At 41.2% G+C, this 26,985-nt stretch overlaps 1 protein-coding gene across 3 annotated transcripts; it reads right to left on the bottom strand.

Annotated features, from left to right (window-relative positions):
- Positions 1 to 1,719: 1,719 nt before the first annotated feature.
- Positions 1,720 to 18,048, bottom strand: ankrd50l (ankyrin repeat domain 50-like). Of its 3 annotated transcripts, none has more exons than XM_010774485.1 (4): positions 18,001 to 18,048; positions 13,461 to 14,280; positions 7,238 to 7,455; positions 1,720 to 6,772 (listed from the first exon to the last, which is right to left on the bottom strand). In XM_010774485.1, exons 2-4 carry the CDS (start codon positions 13,886 to 13,888, stop codon positions 3,234 to 3,236), a joined length of 4,185 nt encoding a protein of 1,394 aa, XP_010772787.1. In that variant the 5' UTR covers positions 13,889 to 14,280; positions 18,001 to 18,048; the 3' UTR covers positions 1,720 to 3,233. The 3 variants fall into 3 exon arrangements, with proteins under 3 accessions (XP_010772787.1, XP_010772785.1, XP_010772786.1); XM_010774483.1 differs by lacking the exon at positions 18,001 to 18,048 and adding an exon at positions 14,375 to 14,541; XM_010774484.1 differs by lacking the exon at positions 18,001 to 18,048 and adding an exon at positions 14,432 to 14,541.
- Between the last annotated feature and the right edge of the window lie 8,937 nt (positions 18,049 to 26,985).

Here is a 26,985-nt window from a genome sequence, read left to right as displayed (position 1 = left end):
GGGTCCGGGGGCATGCTCCCCCGGGAAGATTTTTTTTAAAATATTGAAGTTAAAAGCATCAATCTGGTGCACTTTGAGAGCAAAATTAAGAGATCTATGGATACATCTCTCAACGCCCATATGAAACAGAACTGTAAACAGATTTTTCTTTATGGATATTTTACAAATCACTTAAACTGTATTCTTGTTTTGTCATATAGTATTTCATAACTGTTTTTCATTTATTCTCTCTGGCTGTCCATCTCATAATGTTCACATAGAAACTAGCTGTCAATAGGAATATCATTCAGAAGAATTATAATTTCTTGCAAAAATCTGTCACAAAAAGAGGTTGCACATTTAAATGCAGGTGTTGTTATGGCAACGTCAGTGGCCAAACAGCCACATTTACTGCTGCAAATACGTTCAAACATGCTGTTGACATGTAAAGCAGTGGCAACTATGTCACCATTTCAGCTGACTTTTCTCAGAAATACTGTCACATAGAATCCATATATTTCAGTGCTAGGTTGATGCTTAGCTAAGCTAACTGTGAAACACTTTAACTGACAGGACTCAGGATCAACTGTATACTGTAAGGTAGCTTCTAGCTTCATGTCGAACAGTAAGTCTACATTTCCCAGAGAGCTTTCTTTGAAATCAACAGGTAATGCCAAAAAACATTACATTTAGCCTGTATGACAAAGTGTTTATTTAATATATCTGGCTAGCTATAGCTACTTGCTAACGGTTTAGCTTACCCCCGCGATTCAAAGTAACGTCAACGTAGCNTCTCTTGTGTCATGATGAGGTTTAGGTAAAGCACGGTTAATGTATTATATTATTGACTCAATAATATAATACATGACTTTGAGAGTAGGCAATCTACGCATATTAACACAATTAGTTAAACGTTACTTATCACGCACTGGTGTACTGTTTTTCTTTGTATATATATATTTAAAAAAATGATGTTTTTCTTGCTTAGGGAGGCCCCTTAGTGGCTGCGGGGCCCCTAAGCCGCTGTATGGTCGGCTTAATGGAGTCGGTCCGGCTCTGGGCTTAGGGGCTATGAAGAGGGAAGGTGTCCTCCATTTTGAAACGCCCAATATAAGTTGTTTTAAGAGCTTAAGGTAAAGGAAGAGATTTGAACCTGCTGAGAATATAGTTCATCGGGTCATTGTCGTAAAATTGAACGAAGGACAAATATCTGATACTAAGATAATCTACTCATTACTCAATGCTAATGTGCAAGAAGGCTGACGCTTATGGTGCCCCTTGGTAATATGACTAGAAAGGGATCCGTCTAGTGTAAAACTCTCGTGAGAGTTTGGCTGAATGTCACGTGGCTGAAATGTTTACGTATTGGCAGGCACCTTTCAGTTACGATCGTTAACATAGTTAGCCACAGCAAATGATGGTGAGAAGCTAAACGTATCTATTAATTATGTCAATGACAGGAGTGTGATTGGCTTGATAATAGGGTGTTAGCGGTCTTGCTGCGTGTTCAAAGAAAGAATGACAACACTGTAGATCACCAACACTATGGTTTATTTTTTTATTCACAGGCAAGTCAACGTTGTCGCAGTAAAAGTCCCAAGATAGCTCCTGGTGCAATAAAATGTTCCCTTTCAGTGTTTTACTATTATGTCTGATGTTTCTCTATTAATATTGCTGCTGCATTAATGTGTATGTTGCATCATGTTACTGCTGTAGATGTGTTTCCGAACCGCTCCGATTACAACGAGAGTTACAACGAGAACGTGACGTCATATTTACACTAGACGGATCCTTTCTAGCCATAACCCATGCCCTTACTGTAAGTTCAATGCAAGTGTTAACGATAAAGTTCCTCTAGAAGATCTTCATTTGGGAAAATATCGGAATGAAAAAAGTGCACATCTGTCCTTTATCCTGAAAGCACACATGGAAAATGGCAATTCAGAAATGTATCATAAAAAGATTCAGAAAATATCACTAAAATTGAGGATAAGTGGTTGATTTTAAACTCCCAGGTGGCCACCATCAGCACACTGCCAGACTTTCATCTCTACGTGATGCTTCAACATCAGAAGGTTTGAGGGACGCTCAAGTGCATAATATGCAACATGACACATATACTCACAAAGAAAAGGCAGACAGGAAAGAGTTAGACAATTTTATGGCACCACTTGCCACTTTAATGAATGAAGGTAATCAAATATGAATCCAACAAAAATGATAAAGTACTAGAAACGTTTTTAGTCGACAAACAAGTTTGAAATCAACCATCCTCCCACATCCTCCCTCAGTTTTTTTGGTCCAATTTTCACTTTCCTTCCTGCTTGCTCACAGACACAGATACTGTGAGGGAGCCAAGTTTGTTCAGTACACTTGGCTGTCTTTTTTAGTTTGTATCATAAACCCTGCAATGGGTTAGACTTTGGTGGGCTTGCTCTTTATGCAAACTGTTTTTGGTTGTCAGCAATGGACCTATAGAGGGCCACGGCCAGTTAAAAGTAAATATCCAAGGCTTTAAAAAAGATCAAGGCCACAAGCATGCTCTTAAACAAGTTAATTTAGTGCTTATCGTTACTTGCAAAAATGTATTTAACATAACTCAACCTTAACTTTTCTGTTTAAAAATATGGATTGTTGAATGAGGTCAACGTTGAAAATGAACATATATGCTTCACACTTCAAATAAATAAGCTTGATCTGAGAGCCCTGCTCAACATAAACAACAGTCAACGGAAAGGCAGGAATGTAAGCTTTGTCATTCGGTTGTTTCTTCCTCTGGATTTTTGAAGAGGTTGGGAGCGAGATCTCTCCCGCTGAACCAAGGAAGTAATTGAATACAGTGGAAACTGCTTTTTCTTTGAACAGCAAAAAAGTCCAACTTAAACCAAACATTACACTTCTATTTTTGTTTTGGAACCGTAAAATAAGCTGTATATACCCACACTGAGGCTGTAACTAAGGATTTCTTGAATTATCAATTGATCCGCCAACTATATATTTAAAATAAAAAAATGACGACGCTAATAAAATAATTTAAAATAACAAAAAAAAAAGAAAAAAGTAGCAAATCCTCACATTGGAGATGGACCAGAATATTTGGAATTTTTACTTGTCAAATTCATTTCTTTAAACCTTACTGTTGATGATCTAATTGTTGCAACAATAACTAAAACCAGACTAAAAAACAGTTAAATAAAAGAGTTTGTGAAGACAGTGTAGCAAAAACCAACTTAGTCTCTGTTGTGGAGCACCAGTCACAGGGGTGTCTCTCTCTTATATAAGGCTGCACTGGTAGGACCCTCAAACTGCAGTTTGATGGCCCGTTTCAGATTAAGCTGCGGGTCTGTGGTTGTCATATCGACCATACCGTCTTCAGGCAAGGCACTACAAGGTGGGTCTGTGGTAAAACTGTAGCAAGCAGGTGACAAAATGTTTTTCTGGGGTATAGAATCCCAAGCTTCCCCTTGCAGTGGTCTCTGTAACATATAAGGGTACCCCAGAGGAGAACTCTCTCGGTTTTTGGGGCTATCTTGCCCTGGCCTTATCCCAAGGGAAGCCATTACTGAGTGCCATTTGCCCCCATCGTAAACAGTCCCGTCAGCTTTTATTAAGTTTGAGTTTTGTTTGTTCATTTTGTCGTGATATTCAAGTCCAGACGACAAGCCTTTCTGAGTCAGTTCACAGTTGTGCATCTTGGCAGCGACTGTGCAAACAGTGGTAGGAGGGCTGCCTTTAGAATGCTTGTGGATGCTTCCATGGATGCTACCCATGCCTGAGCTCCCTGGTGGGGGGAGGGTGGAGGGACGACTACGACAGCGGGGAAGGGAGTGCTGTTGGATCTGCTGAATAAAGCTGAGGCTGTCAGCTGGCACCGTCTGCATCGTGGCCCGAGAGTGTCCAGTAGATGAGGTTTGGGAGCTGTGCATTGAGTGGAATCGCTCTGCTGTGGAACCAGGGGAAGATATTGAGGAGAGGGAGGTAGCAGCGGTGAATTCAACTCCATTACTTTCCAACATGTCTGAATAAAGGATCTGGTTAGGTTTTACAGGGGATGCATTACTAGAGTTTGAATACATGCCTACATATGGTTTGGCTCCGTAGTTCTCCAATAACCTGACAATTTTAAAGTGCCCGTATTTCCCAGCGACTTTGACTGGACTGCGGCCGTATTTATCCATGTGATTGGGATTTGCACCTCTTTCCAGAAGCATTCCAACAATATTTGCCTGCCCCACCTGTGCTGCGATGCTCAGAGCTGTTGCCCTCTGGTGACAAGTCAGGTCTATATCAACACCAGTGGCTTCAAGGAGACGACGTCCTACTTCAGCATGTCCTGTCCAAGCCACCGAATGCATTGGTGGTCTCCCCTCTGTATCCTGTGCATTGGGGTTTGCCCCATGCTTTAACAGTAAGTCTACCATCTCCACACACCCCTGCCAGGAAGCAACATGCAGTGCTGTACGTCCCTCAGAGTCTCGGGACTCAAGCGGGACCCCACCTTTCTCTATTAGGAGAGTTGCCTTTTCAAGGCGATCCTCCAACACCAGGAGGTAGAGCAGAGGCCTTCCTTCTGCATCCCGAACATCGGTATCGGCCCCTCTTCTCATAAGCAGTTCCGCAACATCAGTATGGCCCTCCAGGACGGCGGCACTCAAGGCAGAATGTCCATCGTACGCCCTGTGGTCAATAGGAGAACGTCTGTCCAACAACAGCCTGACAGTGCTCCAGTGACCTTCCTGGGCAGCCAGTATGAGAGGGGTTCGTCCTTCAATATCCATCTCTCCAACCCGTGCCATGCTGCCTCTCTCTGTCAAAGCAGCACACACAGCCCGATGGCCTTCACAGGCTGCAGCGTGCAGTGGAGTCCAGCCAAGGTCATCCTTGTGGTTCTCGTCCAGGCCTCGGTCCAGCAGGGCGCGGACAACCTCAAAGCTGCCTCTCGCTGCTGCTAGGCAGAGTGCTGTCCTTCCTTCACAATCAATTGCATCCACAGCTGCTCCCCAGAAAAGCAGCCGTGATATTGTCTTCATGTGGCCCATTGCTGAGGCTGCCAGCAGGGGAGTAACAGCAGCTGCAGCGGAGACGTTGCCACTAGGGCCAGCAGTCTCATCTACATCAGCACCAGCTTCTAACAGAAGTTCAACAACATCGTCATGGCCCTCATAGGCTGCAAGAAGCAATGGTGTCATTCCATCATGGTCTCTGTGTCCTGGATCTGCTCCACGCTCCAGTAATAGACTTGCTACCTCCCCATAACCTTTGACCCCTGCTGCTGTAGGGGCACAGAGGGCAGCGACTGACAGAGCACTGCGCCCATCTCCATCAGCCAAGTTAACTTTTGCATTGTGGTTCAGCAATATCTCCACAGCTTCCTGATGCCCCATATAGGCAGCAGCAATTAGCGGTGTGCGACCTTTGCTGTCTGCTTTGTCTACCTGTGCCCCATAGTCCAGCAGTGTCAGGACAATTTCCTCATGTCCTCCCCACGCAGCAGCTCTTAAAGCAGTCCTGCCCTCAGCATCACATCCATCTACATCGGCCCCTGCATCCAGAAGAAGCCGGACAGCCTCGCTGTGGCCCCCCCACGCCGCAGAGCGCAGGGCAGTCCAGCCTTCATTGTCGACATGCTCCATCATCCGCACTGCATTTTCTGGACATTGGTTCCTGGTCCATTCCAAAAGAGCAGACAACACTTTGACATGACCCTGCTTGGAAGCCAAAGTCAGTGGAGTTTGACCCTGTTGGTCACTGACCAGTGGATCATATCTGTATGTCAGGAGAAGTTCGACTACATTTGCAGAACCCTCCTGGGCTGCACTGGCAAGCAAGGTCTGTCCATCTGTGGAACCGGGCTGGTGTACAGCTACCTCACTGCCTAGCATTTTCTTTACAGACACATCCCTTTCAAAAGCCTGTCTTAAACTACTTATCTCTTCACCTGTACAATGAACTCCAATACTTGTATCTGCATCTGAAAAACAGGCTGCAGGGACGAGCCCACTCCTAATTAACAGTTGAAGGACTTCTTGACTGACCAGAACAGGAGGCTGGGTTAAGGAGAGGCTACTTCTACCGCTAGAAGTAAGAACAGGCACATCTGTCCACAGCATCCACAGTGCCAATAATGAGGGGTTATCTTTATGGTAACCTGAGCAAACTAAATGTGTGGCAAGCTGGCAAGTGTCCTCATTGTCCAGATTAGGTCCCTGCAAAGTCAGAGCCATTGCGAGCATGCTGTGACCCTCTTTCGTGCTACAGAGGTACTTCTGTGTGCAATATTTAACATCTGTGAGCCACTCAGCAAAGCTGGCATGAAAAAGTATTTTGGTGCCACCAGGGCCATCGATCAGGAGAGGTGCGAGGGTTCGGAGCTTGTTCTGGAAGTCCTGGAGGCTGAGCAGTGTGTCATGCGTCCATGCTGCTGAAAACAGCTGCTGAGGGGTAAGGGGCCTCGGGGCAGCTAATAGGATATTGAGGAGAGGCCTGACATAGACGAAGAGCCCCCGGGGGAACAGTCTTTGGCACAACCACAGGTAGAGGCCATTCAGAGTCCCGGGGATGTCTCTGATCTCCCGAAGACCCACCAGGGCACCTGCCACACCATCCAGCACACGCTCGAGGAATAGAAAGCAGCCACCGCTCTTGATGTGCAGTAGATTCAGCATATCAGCCGTGTCAGGGGTGAGCTGACGGCGAAGTGTCGCATCTTCATCTAGCCGACAGAGGATGTACTGCTGCACGTCCCGGACGGGCGGGGGTTTGCGGAGGTCATCCAGACAGAGCCTACGAAAACCTACAACACAGAAAGAGGTAGTTCAGCTTATTTAAGCCCAAAATAGTTCATATACTATACATAGAGTATACAGATCTTTATCAGTCATCCATTGTGTTATGTTGGTTCTTTTATAGTGTAGGTAATAACCATCTTGTGGTACTTTGTTCTTTCCTTTTTTGTCGACACAACACCCCATGTTGTTTAGGTATAGCTGTAGAGTTCACAACAGATTCCATCGGCCTTGATCAAAACGCGATGCCTTCGGCCACAGTTGTTGTAGCAGAGGCATAAAACCACTGAATTAGTGTTTCTAATTAGTTAAGGCAAATTGAATAACTGAAACATTGATTTAAATGCCCAATAATTGCTGCCCAATATGCTCCACATTGATGCCTGAGGTAGTTCATGATCCAGTCTGTTATAATCTCTCATTTACAACAAAATAACATCTTAAAACACAGATGAGCAATGCTTTCTTCTCACCTGAAAACATCTTGCACAGCGCCTTGTTGTTGCGGCGGATGGAGCAGACCAGCAGCAGCCAGCTGGGCAGCAGGTGTGTATTTGCAGCAAGGAGCTGTGCAATGGAGTTACTCCTCGCACCTTCTTCACCTGTCCCATAGCCTACGTCCAGGGAGTCCACCAACACCATCAGAGTCTTGGCTGGAGGAGGAAGGTCTAACAGGGGCCCCAGCACTGCTCTAAAGACACAAAGAAAGGGATCATTTAAGATGGCTATGTAGAAAAAGCATTGTTGGGAAGATGAGGGAGTTTGAAGTAACATTCATTATTTGCCTTTGAAATGTACTGTTCAGAATTTACTTTCAAGAAATACACAGCAGGTCAACTCAATTAAATCACTTGATCCTTATGCAGGCAGATATTTTGCCCTAAAGTGCCATGATTCAACTTATAGCATGAAAGTGTTTGTGACATTTTTGCTTTTGTCATAAATTTGATATTTGTTTTACAAACAATCTCACAATGTCAGTCAATCCAACCACAAAACATATTACCAAAGTAAAATGCTTTTATTGGCAACAGTAGCAGTCAGTATGATTCCAATTGTGCATGCTGTTATTCACTTTAAACACAGGGTAATGAAGAAACAACATTAAACTCCTGTTAACATTGAAATGCAGCTGCCGTCAGGGAATAAGAACAGCAAAAGGTGTATCTTCTACTGTTATTGGACTCATAAATATGATGCAAAACGGTGAAACAATGTTACACTTTTCAAAAATCTAAATCCTTAAGAGTCAGCGCCCACACCCTGCTTTGATCTGATGGTGACTCAGGTTAAAAGAACTTCTGAAATGCCCTGCTCCACCCTGTGTGTACACACACACACACACACACACACACACACACACACACACACACACACACACACACACACACACACAAAAAAATCGAAATAACGACGAAAAAGGTCCTACATGGTTTTCTGTGCAGGGGCACAGAGATCAAAGGTTTTTCGGACCTCCAGCCTATTTAATTCCTGACTTTAGACTAAGCCCTAAGGCAAGTTTATTTGAAGAAAATAAAATCCTTTATTCAACAGCCCTGAGCTATTGAACTTCTAAATGAAAGTGCAAATTGTTTAAGAGAAGTCGCCGGTAATGTTAAGAACAAAGTTTATGCTTCCACATAATTACTGTGACTAGTGTGAAAATATGCCTGAGCTAAAGAGAAAAAAAATATCTGACAACTATGATAATGTAATGGTAACTGTACAGTAGAAATAGTCATTATAGCTACCTATGTTCACCCTGTTCTAACACATCCAAGCAGTGCCAGACCTGTGTTTAAACTGAGCCAGGGGAGGTTTGTGAAGTAGTAGTTACTGGATTACAGAGAACCAGCATAATTTAGCGTTGTGGACCATAAAACTTAAACTCTTGTTTTTAACTTTTACAAAAAGACATTTTTTGGACTTGTTAGTTTAAGGAATGATAATATTGATCAGTCAGCCCAACACTTTGGTCCATGAATCTTCAATTGGGTGAAAATAAAAATGCTGTCATTAAGCAAAAACATAAACATTACACTGCATCTACGATTTTACCAGGTGTGGGTTGATTCTGTGTCAGCTCAGCAGAGACAGAAGTGCAAATACAGACCGGGGTCTTGTTTTAAAAAGGTGACAAACAGTGATTAACCTGTGACTGCAGTGTGGTAAGAATGGGTCACACAGAGGCTAAACACCAAGTCAATTACCCTGCCGCAAACACAGGGTGTATGTCAGTGTGTGTGCTGTCATTAGTGTAAATGCCTATATTTAGGAATGACCAGAAGGCCCCGTCACCTTAAGTGACCAAACAGGTTTTCTTTAAACCCGAGTTAAGGTATGATTTCAGCTTCAAAATTGTGCACAGTCGGTGGGTATTTTGTATGCATTTCTGGTGCCTATTAATAGCAAATCAAGCAGTGTTTCTAATCTTGTAACTGGAGAATATGTTGCAACCAGGAAGGAAACAGCCAGAGGTGTTTATGTAAAACCAGGAAGAGATCCTTCAATCTGTGAACAGAGCCACAATGGCAGAGACGCATTACATGTGTAGTTTAGTCTGGCAAGTTCAGAAGCTTGACGAATGAATGAATAAGAAACCTGTCTAGTTAAATCAGTAACTAGAAGAAGGATCATTTACTAAATGTGATGAAGTCTACACCAAATGATCATTCTCAGGATTAACATAAGCGTAGGGAGTGGGATGTGACATTTCAACATCACAGAAATTACTCATCCATAATTAGATTTTGGTAAATGAGGCATCCAACAAATCTGCCCTATTTGAGCTAATGTCACAATTATGAAACACACAAATGTGCTGTTAGCTCCCCAATTAAACTCTGGTAAAATGAATATATTTGTGTGCACGTACATAAATGCAAACTGCAGGAATTTATTCAACAGTGGTGGTAAACGGTGCTCATCCTGACACTTTATAACGCATGATAAAAAGTTTAGAATACATTAGCCGTAAACAGTAATAGGACTCGATTATGACATTGGAAGTGTGAAAAAGCACATCTCATTTTCCCCTGAAGGGGTAATGTTGTATATCATAAAATTATCAATTTTTATATTGGTTTTAGTATTAAACATTATCCGCTGTAAGGGAAATTAACAGTTAACTTCTCCTTTTGCAGAGGTTCACATCATTCTAGAATCCTTTTTGCAAGATATTTGCAGACCAAGCCTTAATGTGTGTGTGAATCATCTCTTTGCGTTTGGACATGATAGCCTTGGCTTTTACCATTGAGCATATCCTGCAATTAAAAAACGATTTAAACCCTGCCCTGGGTGCCGGCTACTTCTAACAAGCTTATAGTACCTCGGTCTGCTTTAGTCATGGGATAACAAAACACTCCCTCACCGGGCACACGTTCAGGTCTGCGGAGGAGGAAGTGTAATGAACCTTTTATTACTGCTTAATGTTTTTCCGCTCTGCTCAACCTACATGGTCCTGTACACAGGTATGTGGCTGACCTTTGACCCTGAGCTTTATTTCAACTCGGTGAGGTGACATGACACAATCAAACCTGGTTTCACATCAGGTCCAACCATTAATAAATAATCTGTCTTCTTACTGAGCTGATACCAGGAGCTTAAATCAATTATAAAAATAGGCCACCGTTCATGTATTCTCAGCACATTTTTGTTTAAACCTCACCAGGCAAAATAAAAACATCATTTTTAAAAAATGCCCAAGGCAAGATAGGCAGCAATAACAATGAGCTGCAGACTACTACTTATAAATTCAAATTAAATAACTCCAACAGTTTGTGGTGTAAAATAAAAGTGGGCGAAGCAAAGGATAATACTGTATGATAGTAGCTATGAGAGGTTGCCATGAATTAAAACACTAACCCTCAAGAAAACTATCTATATGATTGGTATACATATAAATATATGTATATATCTTTTTTGTATGCATGGCAGCATTTGAGTGTGGGATTTCCCAGATTTTTCGGCCACACAGTTTGTTGTGTGTGTGTGTGTGTGTGTGTGTGTGTGTGTGTGTGTGTGTGTGTGTGTGTGTGTGTGTGTGTGTGTGTGTGTGTGTGTAATTTGGCAGCTCCTCATTAAAGAGCGTGTGAAACGTAGCAACCACACAAACTATCCATTTAACAACATTACTACGCTTTTCACCCTGTTTCTACCTGTTTGTCATTATGTCATATAAAGTCCAGTAGCAGTCTCTAAGAACAGTGCTTGTAATCAGCTTTGTCCCGAGTGGTGAAGCCCACTGAAGTAAAGCATGTCAAGGAAAGGGTCAGTCCACATGATTTATACATGTTTACCCCTCTAGCAGGAGTGGAATGTAACTAATGACATTTACTTAAGTAGAATTTTAACACTCTTATGCTTTGTTAAGTATTTCCATTTGATGCTATACTTCTAATCCACTACATTTCAGATGGAAATATGGTACTATATTTTACAACACAATCTCCTAATATGATAAAATACTATAATACTAATCTACGTAGTAGAATACAAAGTTTTCTAAATTGCTAGTGGAGCATTGCAGATGGGGGTGCTGAGGGGGCTGCACCCATCTTCCTGCGTCCATTCGCGATGTCTCGCAGATCCCACGCAGCAAGCAGGAAATGAACCCAGCTCACACTGTCTGCTCCTCGCAGCAGCGAGCCGCGCAACATCCCGCCAACACGGCACCCAGACCCCCTTACTGGTGTCATTTTCTGGTTGCTAACGCCATTGTAACACATAATCACTGATGTTCCACCGTAACGGTGGTGGACTCATCAGAACAGAGTGGGCAAGCTGACCAATCAGAGCAAAGTGGGCTCACAGGGAGGGGGGGGGAGCAGGAGCTCCAGCAAGCCGTGTAGGACAGAGAGAGAATACACATACTTTACAGAGATGCTGTATGAGAAACCAATGCGAGTTTGGAAAATTGCACAATATAAATCTATTCTAGTAGACCTCAACAATGGAATTATGATCAGTAGAAATGGGACCTTTAAATCTGCTGACATTATTATCTGATATTCTATAATAACAAAACACTGTGAGGAGCAATTCAGTATAATAAAGACAGTACATTTGCTGATAATACTTGTGTACGTTTACTTAAGTAACTTGAGTTCAACACTTTTACTTGTAATGAAGTATTTTAGACCATCATAATTCTACTTTTACTAATGTTAACAAACTATATACTTCTTCCCACTCCTCTTGTTAACTTTGTAATTAGATTGAGAACTTGAAACAAGGCAGACCTACAGTAAGAGGCGACTATGGATACTTTTTGCCGGGCCAAGTGAACCAAACTACATGTACTATCAATCATTAACACATCCAGTCTTTCTGTTACGATGAATGTAATTGACAGGAATAGACCAACTGAACTTTAAATCAAACTGTCGAAAGGGTTCAGACAGAGCGCCATAGTTTGACTTTCTGACTTCAGCCGGCTGCCATCTGGTTCTCTCGCTGCCAAACAGGCCCATGTTTCAACAGTTTGTCAACGGCTGTTCTCACATGGCAATGTTTCGCCCGCAGCTACTTTCCCTCACAAGTGCTCCAAACACAAACAGAGTCTGGCTGTTAGCCAGTCTGAGGGGAATGAGGAATCTAGCTCGGTACTTCACACCAGAGGTAAGCAAACACAGGGGGAGAGTAAAGGGCTCAGGCTCATCGCAGAGCAAACACACCGGGAGAGAGTGAAAAAGTCTTGGAGAGGAGGGTGACCTCGCTGACTGGTGCTGAGAAGCAGACTGGGGTACTGGAGGCATTTTTCACCTCTTTGTTCTTTTTTTTCCCCTCTCTGAAAGGAAGTTGTGTCGTAAATAACACTGTAGCATTCATTCACACTGGAGACCCATTGTGTGTGCTGTGAATGGGCTGCATTATGAGAGGAGAAATAAATATAAGAGGAAGAAGAATAGCCGCTACCGTCTTTTTCCTGTGACGGACTCTCTTTGCATAAGCAATGGTCAGATGGCTTTTCCACTTACTTTTCCACTTTGTGTCTGTTGACAGTCTAAACACCTGCAGATAATCACCTATGTTTGTACTAGAATAGATGCAATCTAAATGCTTTCATGGATCTTTTTCCCACAACATGAGCAGGAGCTGCCTGTGTGTTAGTTCATTAATCCCTCAGGATCAAATTACCTGGCTGCAGGATCAAATTACCTGACAGAAGTTTTGGTTACAAATGCCAAATTTATGAGCAATATGCTACACTTTAAACACGAAAAAAGGGTCTTAAATTTGTCTTTGGTCTCAAATCAAAGCTTGTCTGGTTGGCGACAGGCCAGATTTTATTCTTATGACAGTGTTTGTCTCATTTAAAATGACAAAAAACATTGAATGTTTATGTTCACAACAATTAAATGGTGAATCTTACTATTTGCTAAACAGAAAAACTTGTGGTACAGGTTTTCAACATGTTATATAAAACACTTGGTTTCCCCTCAGATACATGTTGCTGCGTTGAGCTGCAATGGGTTAGCTCTTGAACATGCAGACACATGCCGAGTTCCTGGATGGGTTTCAGGCTTCCTTTTAACTTTGCTTAACTTTTCTCTTCCTCTTATTTGGTAAACTTATACATTGCTTAAAATCTGCCTCAATAAAGAATTACCCTCTTCAGGTCAAGCATGTGCCTGTCACTATAAAATACTTTGACAATTGTATTAAATGTGATTGTTTTTTAAAAGTGCTACAAACCTCTTGAAGGTGTCATCAGGGTCTTTTTGGCAGTTGATGGGCTCCAGAGAGGAGGCTACAGAGGGGCTGTTGAGGCTCTCTTTGTACCCAGCAGGGAGAAGCGGGGAGGCCCTCAGCTGCTCCACCAGGCCCTGGACGAACTTCCACAGCACCGTGCTCCTCTGGTCCTCCCGCTGGCAGAAGTGCGAGGCCAGGCAGCGGGGGGCCAGCCCAACGGCCACCCCTACTCTCGAGGTGGGCCACACCACCTCGGTGCACAGGGCGGTCTTCCCAGCCCCAGGGACCCCCGTCACCAGCACCCCCGGCGGCTGCCCCGGCACAGAGCGAGCGTCCAGGCTGTGCCGCAGCTTCTCCAGGGCCCATTCCCGGCAGTAGAAACGCCGGCCCTGGAGCAGGCTAGGGCTGCTGCCAAATCCACTGCTACTCATTTGTTCCTGGGGGTTTGACTTCCAGGCAACAACTCACTGCTCTGAACTCCTAGTCCCATGCTCTTCCAGTAAAATGTACTCCGACTCTTGGGTTTTTCTGCAGGTGTTGACACCTCTGTTTTGTGACAGATAGGGGGGTTTTCCTCACACTGACAGTTCCCAAAAGTATTGCATCAGGAGATTGTTATCAGTGGCTGTTCCTCTCCTGAAAGTCTTGAGGTGTAATTCTGACGAGAAGTGAAGTCAGAGAATTTTGAAGTTGGCTAATGATGTACCTCTTGATTTCCTCTTTTTGGATTTGTCATGATCTTCTTGTTGCAGGGAATGAAACGCCAAAGGGAAGAAGAGGATCCATGGTTAACACCGTATATTAATTCCTGGAGATCGTGGAGCTGTGAAGTCAGAAATCAGAAAGAGGGAAAAGGAATGAGTCAAAGAAGAAACTGACAGCATGTTTTTCACAGATATAATGACACACTATCTCACCCCTCCTCTGACTGAGTGTCCTCCGTCTTCCAATTACAGCTGCAACATTTCCCCTACCTAGTTTCTGTCCCGCTTTTCTTAAGATTGTAGGCATCGATCCCTGCAACTTCAGCATGAAATTCTCTTTTCCTTTCTCACGCCCTCAGCTCTTTACAACCCTCCGTTCATACCTCACACCTCCTTCTCTCCATCTCTCCGTTTCTCATGCTCTCCGGTTTTTCCTGTTTGGGTTTTTTTGTCTCCTCCCTCTCTTGGTGTTTCATGGCATGTCAAGACATGCACAGGAGAACAGAGAGAGAGAGAGAGAGAGAGAGAGGGGGGAGGAGAGGGGGAGGACTCATGTGGCTGTGGGCAATTCAAAGTTGACAGGTGGGAGGGGTTACCTGGGGTCAAGGTTCAGTCACAGGGCATTACTACACCTGGGGCTTTAGTTTTAGGTGAGTTATCCACGTAAAGCCCCATCATGCTATATGTGCTTTGTTTATTGCTATTGCCATCCCGGCATGGTTTTTAAATGAATTCGAATAATGTTGATTTAAGATGATTCATTCATCAAGCAAAAATAAATATATCAAAAATGTGTTTTCTGCTTCTCAAATATGGGCTATGACTCTTTTTTATTCTAAGACATTTTAATGGTTTCTGCGTAAATAGTATTTTCTATCGCCCATCCTAGTGATGTGATATAAGCTCAATTTAGTTTTTACTATGTTTTACTTGATTTACAGATGCTATATATCATTATTTATTTAGATCTTAAAACATGAAAACAATGTTAGCCTTAATTTTAATGTTTACTTGTATTTTCAAAAATATTTCTATCATTTCTTTAGTTATCCAAACTTAAGAGCTGACAGACATTTTAGTACCAATGTACCAATTTCTTCTAAAAGAAAATGACGTCAATAAAACTCTGCTGGTGACTTTTAGTATAGACTATACAGTTAGAGAAATTAGATAGTTGGAAAAAAATGCTTTCGAGGAATTACAGTAATTATGTAATTTTCTGGTTTTACAAGACGCCACATTTTCCCCCGTATAATCAGCTCTGGGCAATTTCCACCATGCGTTCCTGTGCCTATCAACCCCACACTGAAAATTCAATACTTTTTTAAGTGCATGCTACTACTTGATAAAGTGGATTACAAAAGAAGATGGTTGGTCCTGTGATAAAGGAAAACCGGCTTAAAGGAATGTAGATGAGGAATCTCAAAGACTTCTGTGACAAAGTTAACATTGTGATGAGAGTGCTTTCCATTTCTAGCCGACCGAACACCAGCTATACTAAATTCAATCTGTCGAGAGTATAACCAATTAACTCTTAATGGGAATGAGCAGAAATTAACCTCACTGCTGTGCATATCATGACACGCTGGTGACAGTCTGACAGAAATAAATGAAAGCAATTACAGTTGGATGACACACGTTGTACACAAAATGTACAACAAATACAAGAGACGAGCCGGAGAATGACGAGATATTGTGTTTTAGCAGCGCACACTGAAGACTGACACCAAACAGTGAAGTTGTCTACATTCTTGTCTTTACTTGTGGTATTTACAAAGGCCTCTAAACTTGGCGTGCAGCCTGTAAAGATGATGGTGCAGCAACCAAAAGCCTGAAGCAGCATCTTTATAGCTTTTCTCAGACATGCTCTTTATGTAGCAGTCAAATAAAGTGAAGTCAATTTAAATTCAAGCATAAACAGGCCATAGTCCCCAACTGTCTGACGAACATAGTAACAGTAAGTAAGTCAAATGTTCAGTGTTAAAAAATACTTATATAGACTTCTACAGGCTGCTTTTTGTGAATAAAATGTAATATCAGTCAGAATATGAGCAATTTGATATTTTTTCTTAATGGCTCAATCCTATTGGACAGTGCTAAATACAAGAATAAATGACCACCAAGACACATTGTAAACCAATAACTCAAACACCTTGCCGATGTGGTCTGGGAGCTTTTGACTTGATGTGTCTTAATGTGTAAAATGTAACTCAACACAAAATATGTCATTAAGGCTATCCTTTTGTTCCTCCCTTTTCCAATCTTCAGGTGATTCTTAAATTGTTAAAGCTGACTTTGTCCACATCAAAAAATTGCTAAAGCTCATAGAGCTTTATTACCAGCGTTTCAAAAATATCTTTGCCGCTTTAATTGGCTTAGAACATGCAGAGGAATAGACCCGGGCTGTATTGTTTTGATTATTTCTTCTTCTAGAAGATTACGCACAGGAAGTGCTCTCGCTGGTTGATTACACCAACACATTTGGTCTTTGCAAATGAAAATGGTTCACATTTGTGTTTACTTATAGAGCGGAGAAGTGAGATCTGATTACAATTGGTCACTTGAGACACATGTGCAGACACATTTCTATAAGTCCTACTGCTTTTCTTGAAAAGACCGGCCCTAAGTAGCATTCAAGTGAGTCTATACTTGAATAAGGTATCGTTCCTGCAGGCTGTAGCAACAATTCCTTTTAAAAACACACTTCCCCTACATTTAATTCCAAAGAAGGTGCTTGGACACCTCATTCAATGCTCCAAATGGACGCAAGGTACATGAAAAAGCTACGATTACATGCAAACGCATAGTTACCTGTTCCCTGACTGATTGGCAGTCCTGACCCTAACTGCAAGGTCGATGCCTAACAACAACAGCTACAGGTGGGGTCATCCCAAAGAAAAACTGTGGGATTCATGGTAATGTAATACTGTAATGTAGTAATGGAGGCGTGTGGCACAGTGGGTTAGTGCATTGGTGATCGGATCAGGGGGATACAGTCAGCATGTCGTTGTGTCCCTGGGCAAGAAACCTCACCCCAAAATTGTTCCTGTGGGGATTGTCCACAGTATTGAGTATGTAAGTCGCTTTGGATAAAAGCGTCTAACAAGTAAAATGTAATAGAAATGCATGTTATTGCCATACATTAAGATTGTACTTTTTAGTTTTAAGGGGCAGGGGGAGGATATTGTAGACTATATCTGGGCTTAAATCATTAGTCTAAAAATACTGCCAACCAAACAGCAAAAAATCTGAAGGATGTAGGAGAGTTTAAGAAAGTGTATTACCAAAAATATAAAATACTTTGCTCTAAACTTTGTTATAAATATACGTTTATATTAAAAAAAAAACGTGTTTGTAAAATAAGGTTTTATATAGGATTTGTTGGTCTCTAGGCTCACAATATTAAACATTTAAACAGTAGATTGTTCAGTTTGACTTTTAATTACCTCCACATGATTATGAATCACCGCTTCAGGGCTTTATATCATAAATCATCTGCTTAATGTGTCATAAACTGTAGACTACACACCTTAACACAACAGCAGTAAGCTCCCTCACTACAGTCATTGTTTGGCTCTACAGGTGATCCTCCACCGGTCTGCTCCTACACCAACACTCACACCATATTCCCTCCAGACAAAGCTAGTGAAGATATCTACCTGCTGATGTGGGTTTTTACTGACCTCATTAATCCACATCAGGCACAATGCTCGGCGCAATTTGAGAACACAAAGCGGTGCCCAATTTGTTTGTTTCTGGCAAAGGCTCCGATAAAGTCAGGAATGCAGTTTATTCGCTGCAAAAACACCGTGACAGAGTTTTAAATCAATCACTCTCACCTGACGGACAGACTCGCTCCCCATCTCCGTCTTCCTCCTCACCGACAAACCGAAAGCGCCTCACCGGATTTAAATCACGTGTATGCCCTCCCACGAGCCTCCACACACCACATTAAAGGTGGAGTTGTTGTTATTGCTGGGGAAGGAGTCTTGCTTCTTTCGTAGACTGTCGTTTTCTCTCATTCCGTCTCTCAGGGGGGCTGCTCTCTCTGCTTCCTGCACACTCTCAAAAAGGATGTTCAAGATGGGGGGGAGTATTAAATGACTGTTACAAGGACATCCTACAACATGGCTGGTTTCACACAGATTTGCAAAACTGGACTACACGTGTGTCTGACTGAGTTTTAGTTATAGACTTTTTAGATGACAGAACTGCTTGTGTACTTAAGTAAAAGCAGAAGTACCAGAGTGTAGGAATACTCTGTTACAAGTAAAAGCCCTGCAATCAAAAGGTTACTCAAGTAGAAGTACAAAAGTATTAGAATCAAAATACACTTAAAGTACCAAAAGTAAAAGTACTCATTTAGCAGATTGGCCCACTTCAGAATAATATATATGATATGTTTCGATATAGATGTATCTAACGTTGTATACTGCAGTGTAGCTTGTATTTCACATCATTAAAATAAATCTGCAAAGTAACTAAAGATATGCCTACTAAATAAATGTAGTGGAATAAAAGTACAATATTAACCTCTGAATTGTACTGGGAGTAGAAGTACAAAGTAGAAGATTACAATACTCATAGTAAAGTACAGGTCTCTAAACATTGTACTTAAGTAGAGTATTTGAGTAAATCTACTTACCGGTATTTACTTTACACCACCATAGACTGTTTTACTGTAAGTGTAACCTTTGGAAGCCCATTCATGCCAGGAAAATTGATGAGATGTTAGAGGGCTAAGGACAGACAAAACAATGCTCATGGTAAACCAAATATAACCAGACATTTACAATGTAGCTGGTAACACGTACACAATATTAAAACTCAAAATGATAAAGTTATCAGTTGATTTCCACAATCTTTGTGAAAATGATGAAGTGCAAAGTCTAAATCTCAAATACAAAAATAGGCTTAGGTCGTAGTTATAAAGTGTTGGCATATGAGGACCGACAAATGATACATTTGGATTTGATATATTTCTGATTCTATGAGATAAAATCACTCTTACAGTATGCTGTAAAATAAAGCAAAAGTGTGGCTTAGCTTTTGATTTGGAAATGTGTGTGAAGTATTTACTGAGTTCTTCATGTTAGGAGATTTTCCTATTTCATTCCTCCGACTTTTACAGAATTCTTCACAGCCTACTTGGAGACATTATGTTTTTTTTTGTCCAAACCCCATAAACTGTTTTAAATGTGGGGACTTGAAACTGTTCACAACATTCACAACTGAGCTCACAGTGAAATGAGAGTTGACCTTTTCACCCTGTTCCCCAATTCTCCACATTCTAGCATCCTCCTATAGACTAATAAACATCGTAACCCCTCTTTCTCTTACAAAAAGGTTTTGTCGTTAACATATAACATGACATCACGAATGCAGCTCCACTCTCATCTGTGTAAAGTTGAATAAAAAGAGACTACAAAAACAGCATATTTATTTAGTTTCTCACCTGTTTGCTGCTATTTCCGTGTAGAATTGCTGCGACAAACACTAAAATAAACTTTAATTTTAGGGATTACCTTTTTATCAAAAATATTTCTCCAACAGTCAGCATCTACTATATTAACAGGGGAGACCTCTGCTGGATATAGTTACAGGTTTCTGTCAAAATGATTCAGCTGAAGATAAATCACAATCATGGATATTATATTTAGATAAGAGTTGGGAACATATTGTTTCCTAACACACATCACTCAGACTCTCTCACACAAACATTTATTACACATAATTGGCATGCATATGTCAAACTTTCCAAAAGAAAATAGGAAAATGGTTCGGCAAATTCAGTACAAAAAACTAAAAATTGTTGACCATAAATATGATAGACCTTACTCAGGTGGTTTCAGAAGGTTTCTCTCATTACTGAAACGTAATGAACTTTTCAGGCTCACATACAGTAGGCTTTCACTGAGCTTTTTTACTATAGGGAATACATCATATTTTGTAAGTGTGCATGTTGCTTCCTTTGTCTCTGGAAGTTTTCTTTCTCTTGCTCCTCCGTTCTGCTGATGTCTAATCGTGCCTCAATGCATGTTTTGCAATGCTGAATAATTCATTGATGTCAACAAAAGCTCTCTCCACCGTCTCTGATGCAGCCAGGCATCATCAGACTGTGGAGGCGAAATGCATCACACCATTAAGTAACAGCCCATTAAACACATCCAGCCAAAAAAACATCAATGTTTTTAGTGCATACTTCAATTGCATATTTAGTGATGAAAAAATTCATATAAATAAGGGAAAATCTGTATAATATTCCTGTAGTACACTCAGTAAAATGTTCAAAATGTGAGTGAAGAGCTGCCATGAGATACCTGATGCACCCCACCTCATAATAAACCTTCTGGATGTACAAATGAATAACAGTGAATACAAATGTTCAATATTGACTTTGCAGATGAAAAAGAGACTCTGGGTTTAATGCAGGCACATCAATACCATCACAGTGAATGTGTAACTCAGTTGTTTTATATTTGACTATTTTTTACAGAATAAAAAAAAGCCAAACCATGTCACATTCAAAAGACGATTCTGACCTCCGACCCATTATTTTAAAACCTGAACTTTGTGCAATTATTTTAATTTTTTAACAGGCTGCACACACAGCAACACTCATCAAACAGCTCCAATGAAAATCTATTTAAGGGAGTTTTTCAATAATTCCATAATTTATTTACAGTAATGCCAAAGAGGATAGAATTGGTGCAAAAACAAGAAATCATAATTTAAGAGCTGCTCAAGGTTTGAATTTGAAATCCAGATTTTCTTGGTAGTCACTGTTATTTTGAAGGGTTTCATATCTACAGTGTTTTATCCAACACTGCTGTACTCGTTCTCAAGCTGTTACCAATCTGCCCCGGGAACTCTCTGTGCAGATTGATTTTCCTCAACAGTTCTCTCGATAATGATCTTCCATAAATTACTAGATCTCATAACTCTACGTGTGTGTGCGTGTGAGTGTGTGGCCTAGCATTACCATCCTTGTGGGGACCTAAATCTTTTTACACAGTCACGTGTGGGGCCTGGCTTCCCTTATGGGGACAAAATGGAGGTCCACATAAGGGGAATCATTCATTTTAGGGTGAAGACTTGGTTAGGGTTATGCATGTGTTGGTGGTTAAGGTTAGGATAAGTCTCCAGGAAAAGCATGTAAGTCAATGTAATGTCCCCTGAAGTAATGTATACATGGTATGTGTGTGTGTGTGTGTGGTAGATTAAGGCAGAAACTTAAATCAGAGGGAATTTCAATTTTGCCTTCTAGGTTTGTCTCTATTCAGTGAATTTTAATATAACCCTCAAAATGTTCTGTATGTTTTCATATAAAATGTATGTTTCTTTCATTATACCATTCATTAATCCCAAATGGTTTGAAGATAGAGAACTGTATCTGTTTTTAAATTACTGAATTATATAACATTTTTAAAGGATATTTCTGTGTGGGTGTATAGACAAAGTGGTGCATCCTGAATATTTTGCATTTGTAATAATGGAGCCTTAAAAGCAAGAAATCTTTGGTCTGAACGTCTCACTGCGCCATCAGGGGGGAAAGTTTGAGGAAAATCTGAGTCGTAGGGTTTATTTTCAGTTGTCAAAATTGCATGAATACTGTATGCTTTTTAAACATAATTATTTTCTCAAATCACAGGCTGGTGAAAGTGCTTTAAAAACGTTGCTGCAGTTCATGATTGCATCGAACATCTTTAATGTGAAACCGCCTAGATTCTGAAAAATTAATAGAAAATCTGAAATGAGGGGTAATTTCCTTTTTGTGTCCTTTTTCCAACGGCATATTTTTCAGGTCAGTTGATGGAAAGCATTCAAACTAGTTCTGACAGCCACTTGGTCATTAGGGAGATTTTTCTTTTCGTGAATCAGAAACAAATTGTAAACTTTCTTTCAAATTTCACATGAAAGTCTGCAGCTGACCTTAGGTGCTCCTTGAGATAGAAGTCAGTACATATTGATGAATCATGGGTAGCGTTCATCTTGTGATTTCCATACAAAGGGATTATATTGACTTGTGTCCCCAAAACATTACTTAAACATTTTTCAATATATTGCAGAGCCTTAATATGCTGCATGTTGCTTTCTGTAAAATCACACACATGTTCTGGTTTCACTGCAGGAAGCTTTAAATGTGTATTTTTCTAAAGGTTGTTGTCTTTATTTCATACGAAGCAACCATCTGTTCCAGGGCTTCCTTTGCAAAGCAGAGCTGTCAGTGGGTCGTTCGGGGAGTTGGATGGCCATCACCACCTGGGCCACATGCAGCCCCTCCAATCTCTCTACTCTAGCATCCAGTTTTTACTCTTTCTAAATAATGAGATTAATATAAAAGCATTCCTTTCAAAATATTCTTTATCGGTAGGGATTCACTGTGTTAGGAATGAAAGAGTATCACTGTCAGAGCTGCCAACCCTGTCCTCTGTGTCACAACAGTACAGTATGACAGTTTTTAAGATATAAAAGAAGGATTTCAATATAGTAAGAACTCATTATGATACACTCATTAATATGAAACGAGTGTAAAAGTGTTTTTTGGTCTAAATGTAACCCCCGAGCTGTAAAGAAAATCTATTTTGCTGTCTAAGTTGTATTTAACTCAAGAAAATGACTAAAGTACTCCTGTGTGTAAGGGCTCTGTAAAACCAAATGAGAACAACAGTACATGTATCTCAGATAGAGATATAAGATACAGTTAAATGTACCTTAAAGTAAAGGGGAATTACTAACACCAGTGGGATTTTGGTGAGATGAAGAGCAGCCTGGCCAAAGTGTTTGCTTAACGCTGAGTTTAGAAACAGGCAGGCAGCAAGAACAGGACAGAACAAAGTAAAAGGGTACACGTTATCAAAGCAAATGTGATAACAAGACTAATAAAAATGGCTCTAATGGCACTATAGACCGTGTAAGTAGAAAATAAATACTCAGATCTTGTACTTCAGTAAAAGTAGTAGTATCACAATGTTCAGTAAAAGTCATGCATTCAAATCTAAAGTTAAATACAAGTTAAAAAGTATTGAGTTGAAGTAATATAGTATATAACTCAATATAAGTATAAGTAATATACTAAAAATAACAAAAGCAAACCAACAATTAAGCAGCCCATTTCAGCTATATTCATAATATTTTATTACATAATTGGATTATATTTAAACATTATATTTTATATTTTTGAATGGGGCCTAACACAATTTCTGCTCTTCACCAGTAGAGGGCACAACAGGTCCACTTCAGGAAACAGCTGACAGTAAAACGTTTGGCTTCGGCCTGACTGTCCATGTCTTGTTTCTCTCCAGCAGAGCAGCACAGATACGGAGTTGCAGCTGTGATGTTATTGTATTCCTCTGAATCATATGCTGAGATGTAAATGCTAGCCACATTGAGTTTAGGCTGTTATCTGAAATGTGGAAGATGTCAGTTCTTCTTCACATGAATCCCAACAGATTGGAAAAAGCCTGTAGTTTCTATGTTGTCAATGGGGTCTGAAAATTATAATGATTAACATCTCACAAACCTGCAAGACCTTTCAACCCACTTAACTCAATTTTCAAATCCAGGTTTTGCTTTGAGCATTTGTGAGGATAACGGATATGCAAGGCCTTTTCTCAAAAAATTAATAAGGTTTAAACTGAAGTAAAGATTCAAGTAACTGAAACACAAACATTTTCCTTTCACAGCTGTGTTAATACCTCTTTCTCTTTTTTCTTTTTTGTACCACATCCTTTCAGTAAACAGGATTAATAATACACATCCACACTGTGTGGCTGTCTACTGCTGTCTTCAATATTATTTTACAGAATAATATAAAAACCTGAATTAAATCAAGTCTCAGAGCAGTCTAATCTCAAATCCTCATGTTTTTGATTGAAGTCTCTAAATGTCCTTCCTTCTACATGAAACAGTGGTTTGGGTGAATTACAACCAAACCTAATAAACAAAGGAAGAACAAGGCTTTGATCATTAACAACACAGGCCTTGCAGTGATTTCCGTCCCGACTGAGCTGCTGCTGCGCATCATGCCGCTCTACACTGAGGCAATGGGATGATGTCAGCTTTATGACCGGAGCTGAAGCCTCTGATAACAGCACGCTTCATCGGATCACACAATCCATCACTTCACCCCACTGCCTGCTGGGATCACAATGGAGGGAGAAACACTGAGGCCCTTTACCAGCGCTGATATGATGCCACAGTCAACCAGAGGCTGCCAGCCCGGCAACACACACACACACACACACACACACACACACACACACACACACACACACACACACACACACACACACACACACACACACACACACACACACACACACACACACACACACACACACACACACACACACACACACACACACACATCGATACTGGGTGATGGCTCTAATGAGTATTTGGAAATAGAAAATGTCAGTAAATTGCTTTAATATTGCTTAAAGGTTTACAGTCTGCTACGGGCAGCTCAAATGCCACTGGAGATCTGTAGCGGCTCAATAACACGTGTGGACTCAAAAGAGATAGATAAAGGCGTTTGCTTGACCCAGAGACAACAAAGAACAGACAACACTGTTAATCTGACCCATCGTAGCATTTCATTTCTACTGCCAACCTAAAGTGACTTTTGTGTTGGCAATGATCATGCATCCGCTGCTCTCTCTACCTCTCTCTACGCACTGTGTTAGCAGTCATTGCCAGTTAGGACTTATCCACTAAGTGAATAAAAAGGCTACTAGTTAGTAGCATTGATCCAAATCTATCAAATACAATTAAAACCTTAAACTATTCCATCAATATTGTAAGTGTTCAGAGCAGCAGTGACAAAACCAAAGCTGATGCCTCATAATCATCACTAACTTTTCACTTTGACACACACACACACACACACACACACACACACACACACACACACACACACACACACACACACACACACACACACACACAGACATACACATACTGGCTATCTTTGTGGCTATCCCTCCTTCTTCTCTTTAGGTTAAACAGCCGTTGGACTGTCCGGCTGCAGGCATGTTCAGTATTGTGCCAGTCTGTGTGTGTGTGTGTGTGTGTGTGTGTGTGTGTGTGTGTGTGTGTGTGTGTGTGTGTGTGTGTGTGTGTGTGTGTGTGTGTGTGTGTGTGTGCTTTCTGTTTGTGATGCTGCTTAATTAACTGGACTGGGAGGGTTGACGGACATCTGCTCAAGGCCTGTCGTTTAGGGTAGCTTGACCCCCAAAGTGTGTGTGTGTGTGTGTGTGTGTGTGTGTGTGTGTGTGTGTGTGTGTGTGTGTGTGTGTGTAGCACAATGTTTGTACTGTGGGGGCATGCAGACAGATGGCTGGGACACTTGTACGTCTGTGGTTGAACAGTCCTACCATTGTCTGCGTCACACAGAGAGAGCGGATTGTTGTGGCGGCCGTCACACTGTAGTGTCTGTAAATCTCACATGTTCTGAGCACCAAAACTCACTCTCACTCCCACACTGATGCCGCCGCGGCCTCCTAAACAATCATGTCAACCAATAAAAGATGTGGCATCCCGACAAATCATTGACCTCCCTATTCTTAATTGAGGAACCAATCCTATATTAGACATACATTTCTATTAATCATAAACCGAAAGTTAATAGTATCAGTTTTCAATCAAGTACTGCACATAAGATCAATTTGAGGCACTTTTACGTTACTTGAGAATTTAAGTAGTATTTAATAAGACCTTAATAAACTGTTGAACAAGACATTCTCATGCTATATAGTATAAGACCCTCAACAACTGTAAATAGTATCTTCTTTGCTCTCTAATCTCCTCCAACAGTCCATCCCCTCTTGTTGCCTCAGCTGTGCTAAGCTGCGCAAGCTAGCAGGGGCACTAACAATAAAAATACTGTATAACTTAACTGACTGTTTTCACCACAAGGCTCTGCGCCCAACATGGTGGTGAGCGAGAAGCGAATCGCATATCATGTGAAGGCAGCTTAACAGACATGTCATTCAAGGTTCAGAGAAAAAAGGTGAAAGCTACACATTTTAGTCTCCTGTATGTTTGTTTGCACAGAAAAGAAACAGACATTTTGGAAGTGACACCTCATTCTAAATGTGTACAGATGGGATCCAAACTTATTATCATAATCTCTCCCTCTCTTTTTCTCTATCTCTCTCCCTTCGACTCTCCTCATGATTAAACATGGGAGAGTTAAATCAGACGATTAGCATGCTGTCAGGGAGAAGTCTAACTGCTGTTGTGTTTCACAGTGTGAGAGACAAAGCGCTGGCCTGCACACCGACAAGCCTCCCCGGCCAGCTACAGTAAACTAGTAAACACACTGTCTGTTTGGCTCAGCAGGGGATGACAAACACCCGCGGAGGAGGCCGGGATGAGAGGAAGAACTGAGGAGAAAGCCCGTTTTTACTCTTTTGCTTCTGTGTCTCTTGGCGCCTAATGTCCAGAAATCTGAGGCCAAACAAGTCATTCTGAAAGGTCCCGGCACGACTGCCAAAAGCAGAATGGATGGAGACAGAAGGAAGAGGGAGGGGGGGGGTAAAGGGCAGTTTATTTTAGAAAGGGAGATTGTATAGTGGACTCACCTTCAGTTTGTTTTTAAGGTTGGAGGGAGGGAGTGGGTAGACATACGAAATACAGCTCTGATGAAAGAAAATAACACATTTTGCAGCTCTTTTCTTTCAGTGGATGGTTTAAGGAAAATGTTAATGGGAAACCCTAATGGTAACTCTAACCCTAAATTGACCAGGGTAACATGAGAAAAATAAAAGCTACCCCTAACCCTAACCCATGAAGCATAGAACAAGCTTATTATTGCTTAT

The sequence above is a fragment of the Notothenia coriiceps genome, unplaced genomic scaffold, assembly GCF_000735185.1.
Source record: "Notothenia coriiceps isolate Sejong01 unplaced genomic scaffold, NC01 NC01_scaffold00014021, whole genome shotgun sequence".
Lineage (NCBI taxonomy): Eukaryota > Metazoa > Chordata > Actinopteri > Perciformes > Nototheniidae > Notothenia > Notothenia coriiceps.
Note: the sequence above shows the minus strand (reverse complement) of the source record. Positions and strands in the feature narration are given on the sequence as shown.

Coding starts and splice junctions, on each gene's coding strand:
- ankrd50l (XM_010774485.1), bottom strand. CDS start 13,888: ATGAGTAGCAGTGGATTTGGCAGCAGCCCTAGCCTGCTCCAGGGCCGG. Junction 7,456..13,460: donor CCTGATGACACCTTCAAGAG/GTTTGTAGCACT, acceptor TTGTGTCTTTAG/AGCAGTGCTGGGGCCCCTGT. Junction 6,773..7,237: donor GCTGTGCAAGATGTTTTCAG/GTGAGAAGAAAG, acceptor TCTGTGTTGTAG/GTTTTCGTAGGCTCTGTCTG.